Genomic DNA, 6,000 nt, shown 5'->3' on the forward strand with positions numbered 1-6,000 from the left:
CCAAGAAATTGACCCAACAGCTATGAAGGAAGAGAAATATACGTTTGTCAGAATGTTTGACTTGAAAGGGACCCTGGAATTGATGGTGTTCCCGTAACATTGCAGGGGAAATGGATGCTGCTGAAGTAATGTATTATTGTTTAAGTAACTTTGCTGCAGTACATCCATATAATACTGACTACAGCCACAATCACTAGGGCTTAGATATTGGAAGGGTCACCTATTATTGGAATTACTTTGTCTACCATGGCCCTAAGCTTGGGTGTAGTTGCAAATGATTATAACTATTCCATCACACTCTTGACGTGAATTTTGTTGCTAGCGGTGAGGCTTTGGGAGAATAGCCAGCCTCTATCACTGGCACTCTATTCCCCTCCTTCCCTCGCCATTTTCCATCACCTTGTGCTTCCCACCCCCAAATCTGCAAATCCCATCAAATTCAGCCCCTACTTTGTAAGCTGCTTTAGAAGAATTGTGAATGGAGCTGCACATTTTACAATCCGCATACCTGAAAGCAAATTCACTGAAACTTCCCTGATTGGGGCGATAGCTGGAAACTGTACTGATGGAGTCTACCGTATATTGGAAAAAGAGATGAGGGAGTGGATCTGAGTAGAACTGGAAGAAAGAATGTCCCCACATACCAGGGGAAGAGGCAGACATAGTTGGACCTTTTTGAGGAAACAAATGGAATTAAAGGAAAAGTTGTCCAAGGTGAGGACAACTTTAGCCAGATGGATCGGGCCTGGTTGAACCAGAGTTCTCAGGCCACCTTGGTGGGCACTGGAGGTCATAGAGTCATAGAGGTTTACAGCATGGAAACAGGCCCTTCGGTCCAACTTGTCCATGCCACCCTTTTCTTTTTAAAAGCCCAAAGCTCATCCCAATTGCCCGCATTTGGCCCATGTCCCTCTATACCCATCGTACCCATGTAACTATCTAAATGCTTTTTAAAATATAAAATTGTACCCGCCTCTACTACTACCTCTGGCAGCTTGTTCCAGACACTCACCACCCTCTGTGTGAAACAATTGCCCCTCTGGGCACTTTTGTATCTCTCTCCTCTCAACTAAAACCTATGCCCTCTCGTTTTAGACTCCCCTACCTTTGGGAAAAGATATTGACTTTCTAGCTGATCTATGCCCCTCATTATTTTATAGACCTCTATAAGGTCACCCCTCAGCCTCCTACGCTCCAGAGAAAAAAGTCCCAGTCTATCCAGCCTCTCCTTATAACTCAATCCATCAAGCCCCAGTAGCATCCTAGTAAATCTTTTCTGCACTCTTTCTAGTTTAATAATATCCTTTCTATAATAGGGTGACCAGAATTGCACACAGTATTCCAAGTGTGGTCTTACCAATGTCTTGTACAACTTCAACAAGACGTCCCAACTCCTGTATTCAATGTTCTTACCGATGAAACCAAGCATGCCAAATGCCTTCTTCACCACTCTGTCCACCTGTGACTCCACTTTTTCAAGGAGCTATGAACATGTACCCCTAGATCTCTTTGCTCTGTAACTCTCCCCAATGCCCTACCATTAACTGAGTAAGTCCTGCCCTGGTTCAATCTACCAAAATGCATCACCTCGCATTTGTCTAAATTAAACTCCATCTGCCATTCGTCAGCCCACTGACCCAATTGATCAAGATCCCGTTGTAAATTGGAGATAACTTTCTTCACTGTCCACTATGCCACCCATCTTGGTGTCATCTGCTGTAGAGGGTTTGGACACTCATAATGCAAAGAAAAAAGTCGGGGGCCAGGTAGAGAAGTGGAAGACATCGGAAGAGTTGTGGATGTAGTTAGGAAAAGACTGGACAAGGAGGAGTAAAGGAATAAAGTTAGTAAAAGAGGAAACGGGTTCCATGAGCAACAGTCTGTGGAACTGTCCTAATCATGTTCAGCTATGTCATGAACCAAGTAAACATTTACTGTATCTACTGGTTAATTTGAGGTTTGCCTGTTTCCATTCTCATAACCTCTAATTTATTTGCGTCCTTATGTGTGGTTAATATGGACTGTAATTCTAACTCATTGATTTTAATCTCCACCAGGTATCCACCGGGTGTTGTTGGAGTGGCTCCCAGTGGACTTCCACCAACAGTAGAAGGAATAGTTCCCAGTGCTGTGCCGTTGTCGCACAGCCTTTCCACAGTAGCTCATCCACCACATGCCCCCTCCCCAGGGCAAACGATCAAACCGGAATCTGACAGAGATCACACTGGTGACCAATTGTAGCCAGAAGGACTGCATTCCTGAACCGAGATCTTCACCATCCACATAAATTCAGATAAACAAAAAAAAATCTGAATCATGGTGAACAATGGACTATGGGGAAAAAAACTGATCTTAGAAACTGGTCCAACTTCAAATAAAGATGAGGGAGAGAAGAAGAAATTTGGTAACTTTGTTCCTCCGTTAAATTGTAGCGTGTCCCTATCCAGTGGACTGATTAACTGTTTCTGTGTCTTATGGGTTCCCTGTGAGCAAGAAAAGTTCTAGTAGTTAATTCTATCATGAATGTACTATGTCTGTGTACAGTTTTAGAACTTAAAAGGGTTTGTTCGCTTAGCTGTGAAACAGAAACCAAGAGAGATATTCAGTAAAACTGATTTTTTGAAAAGAAAACAATCTTTCTTTTATACATTAAAATCCACGCCCAAAAAGAGGCAGTTTTCAGACGTCTCAGGAAACAAAGGAAAATTCCCACCTATTTTGTGTTATATGCCATGCAGTGCATTGTTTTGTAACTGCTTGTCTTTTTTTTAGCACCAGCTAGTAAGATCAACACTCTCTTCTTGATTCATTGTTTTATTTCTGGCATGAATTCCCATTACTTTACTGGGGCCTGAGGAGAATGTTGCAAAGAGATTTTGAAAACAAAGTTTCATCTGAAGCAGCACTATGCTTACTGTCATCATTTTAAATGTATATCATTGGTGGTATGCGTACCGGCACTAGACTACTGGAAAGTAGCAGCATTTCTTTGCCTACATCGATTCCTGTTAATGTGGTAGGCTAGCAATATTTTTGTTGGAATAATCATGTTTTGTGACTGTAACCATTTGTATGAATTATTTTAAAGAAATAAAACAAAAAGACAGAAAATGTCGGTGTGGCACATGTTTCACTAATTTCGCCTAACGCAAGATATTTGGGATGTTTCTTAATTCACTTAAAGGCAGGATTAATGTACCATAAACAACTTGCAATTAAATTTGTAGAAAACACGTGACAGTGTTTCAAGGAGGGAGCCGGGTATAAATGGGTGGCAGATTGGCTCTTTCTGAAGAGAAAAGACTTGCAGGGAAAAGACGGGAAGTGGGATTCGCTGAGTAGATCTAAGAGCTGGCATGAACATGAAGCACTGAATGCTGCAAACATTCGATGATTTAACCACATTATTACAACTATAAGTTGTGCTCCTGGAAATCGCTGCTTTAATTGAATCAACTTTGTGACTTTTATCGTTTCCCATGACATTGTGTTAAAGCTGGAGTTAAGTTCCATCAGACATTTGTCACCTGAAAAAAAAGACAGCGTGCGAGTTAAAATACTGTACTATACATATGCTGCACTGTGCATTCCTAGCTGAAGTAACTTGCAAAATAAAATAAATCTTGTATAAATTCAAATTGGATAACACTATTTTCGTTCGCTCTCTCTCTTTGGCAGTCCTTCAGGTTCGGAGATTTGCTTGCACTCCAGCTCAATGGGTCGGGGAGATGTTTGACCTCTTCACGGATGCTTTGAGGACATCCCTAAAGCTTTTCCATATGGGATTCTCAGATGGCTTGACAGGGCAGATGCTGAGAGATTGTGTCCTCTTCTGGGAGAATTTAGGACTAGAGGGCATAATCTCAATAAGGGACAATAAGACAGATCTCAATAAGACAGATGAGGAGGAATTTCTCTGAGGGTAGAGAATCTGAAATATTTTACCGCAGAATGCTGTAGAGGGTGGGTTGTTACATATGTTCATAGAAAACATTCTTTCTGGTTGTATCACAGCTTGGTATGGCTCCTGCTCTGTCCAAGATCACAAACTACAAAGGGTCGTGAACGAAGCGCTGTCCGTCACTAAAACCAGCCTCCCATCCATTGACACTGTCTACACTTCCCACTGCCTCAGAAAATCAGCCAGCATTATCAAGGACCCCATGCACCCCGGATATGCTCTCTTCCACCTTCTTCCATCGGGAAAAGATACAAAAGTTTAAGGACACATACCAACCGACTCGAGAACAGCTTCCCTGCTGCCATCAGACTTTTGAATGGACTTGCCTTGCATTAAGTTGATCTTTCTCCATACCCTAGCTATGACGGCAACACTGCATTCTGAACTCCTTTTCTTCCCTATGTATGGTCTGCTTTGGCTGTATAGTGTACAAGAAACAATACTTTTCACTGTATAATACATGTAACAATAAATCAAATCAAGATTGTAACCGGCTGTGTAAAAGAAATGCTCATCTCGTGTCTGGCTCAAATTCTTAAAAATCTGTGTCCTCTGAGTTCTAACCCTTCTGCCAGTGGAATATAATTTCTCCCCATCTACTGTATCAAAAACCTTATATTTCCAAATAACACTATTTCTCTGCCCCTGAAAGGTCCATGAGCCTTATTAGCTAACAATAAATAATACACATTCTAACCTTATTTTGAATTAGTAACAGTCAAGTGTGTAATGGCTCCCATCTTTTGAAGTTGCTTCACCTGAAAAACAATTTGTAGTTGCATAACTTTTAGAGAAGAAACAAGGTTCTTGACTGATGCAGAGTCAGATAGAAAAGAGAGTGGGGAATGCACAAAATGCCAGAGTTGGAGGAGCACAAAGTTTTTGGAAAGTTTTAGGGGCTGAAGGTGTTTGGAGAGGTAGGGAGGGTTGTAGCGGCTGGAGGAGGTTACAGAGGTAGGGAGGGTGTAGCGGCTGGAGGAGGTTAGAGAGATAGTTTTAAAGTTTATTTATTGTCACAAGTAAGCTTACATTAACACTTCAATGAAGCTACTGTGAAAATCCCCTAGTCGCAACACTCCGGTGCCTGTTCGGGTACACTCGGGGAGAATTTAGCATAGCCAATGCACCTAACCAGCAGGCCTTTCAGACTGTGGGAGGAAACTAGAGCACCCGGGGAAACTCACGCAGACACGGGAGAACATGCAGACTCCACACAGACAGTGACCTGAGGCCGGAATTGACCCGGAGTCCCTGGTGCTGTGCTGCAATACCACCATCTGGTAAGGTCCAGTATAAGGTTATGGAGACAATTTTAACACTAAGATGAAAACTCTAAATTGGAGGGATTTAGAGAGGGAGAGCCAATGTAAGCTAGCAAGCACAAGTATAAATGGTGAAGAGAGCTTGATGTGAGTTAGAGTATTAGCAGCAAAGATTTGGATAGGCTCAAGTTTATGGAGGGTAAGTTGACCCTCTGGAGTTCAATACTAAGGAGGATTAATCAATAATACCTTAAATGTGTGCAATAACTTTGTTTCCTATGTCAAAATTCTAGAGTCGAGTCTTTTATGTCAGATTTATAAGGGGACAATCCTTTGTCAATATTTTTTAAGTCTGTCAGCATTTTGTCAAGAGAACAGCCAATAACCCTTCACTTGAACCCACTTCTCACACTTCAACTCTTCCCCATCACGTTACTTATGCACAATCTCTGACTAGCCTATCATTCCTTCCGCCATAGAGCTCTTCTCCCAGTGAATGAATTCGGCACCAGCTGAACCAACGCTGAAGTCTTTTCAAACACGCTGATTATACCTTAGAAATATACATTTAAAAATTAGTTCTTTCATTGACTTAAAAAACGCAGAGCCAGTTGTCACCTCAGCAATCTTAAGCAGGCTTTTTAAAATTAACTTCCAGGTTAATGGGAATTCCAGGTTAAGGGCGGCACGGTAGCACAGTGGTTAGCACTGCTGCTTCACAGCTCCAGGGTCCTGGGTTCGATTCCCGGCTCGGGTCACTGTCTGTGTGGAGTTTGC

At 42.0% G+C, this 6,000-nt stretch overlaps 1 protein-coding gene across 9 annotated transcripts in view; it reads left to right on the forward strand.

Annotated features, from left to right (window-relative positions):
* ctbp1 (C-terminal binding protein 1) overlaps positions 1 to 4,474 on the forward strand; it is a 263,134-nt gene extending 258,660 nt beyond the window's left edge. For 8 of the 9 annotated variants that reach the window (XM_078223242.1, XM_078223212.1, XM_078223268.1 and 5 more), the window contains one exon: positions 2,058 to 4,468. In XM_078223242.1, coding sequence (XP_078079368.1) covers positions 2,058 to 2,241 — 184 coding nt within the window. In that variant the 3' untranslated portion in view covers positions 2,242 to 4,468. Of the gene's footprint in view, positions 1 to 2,057 lie in introns of all 9 variants that reach the window. The other variant, XM_078223287.1, reaches the window with a different exon arrangement.
* The last annotated feature ends 1,526 nt before the right edge of the window (positions 4,475 to 6,000 follow it).

The sequence above is a fragment of the Mustelus asterias genome, chromosome 1 (genome assembly GCF_964213995.1).
Source record: "Mustelus asterias chromosome 1, sMusAst1.hap1.1, whole genome shotgun sequence".
Lineage (NCBI taxonomy): Eukaryota > Metazoa > Chordata > Chondrichthyes > Carcharhiniformes > Triakidae > Mustelus > Mustelus asterias.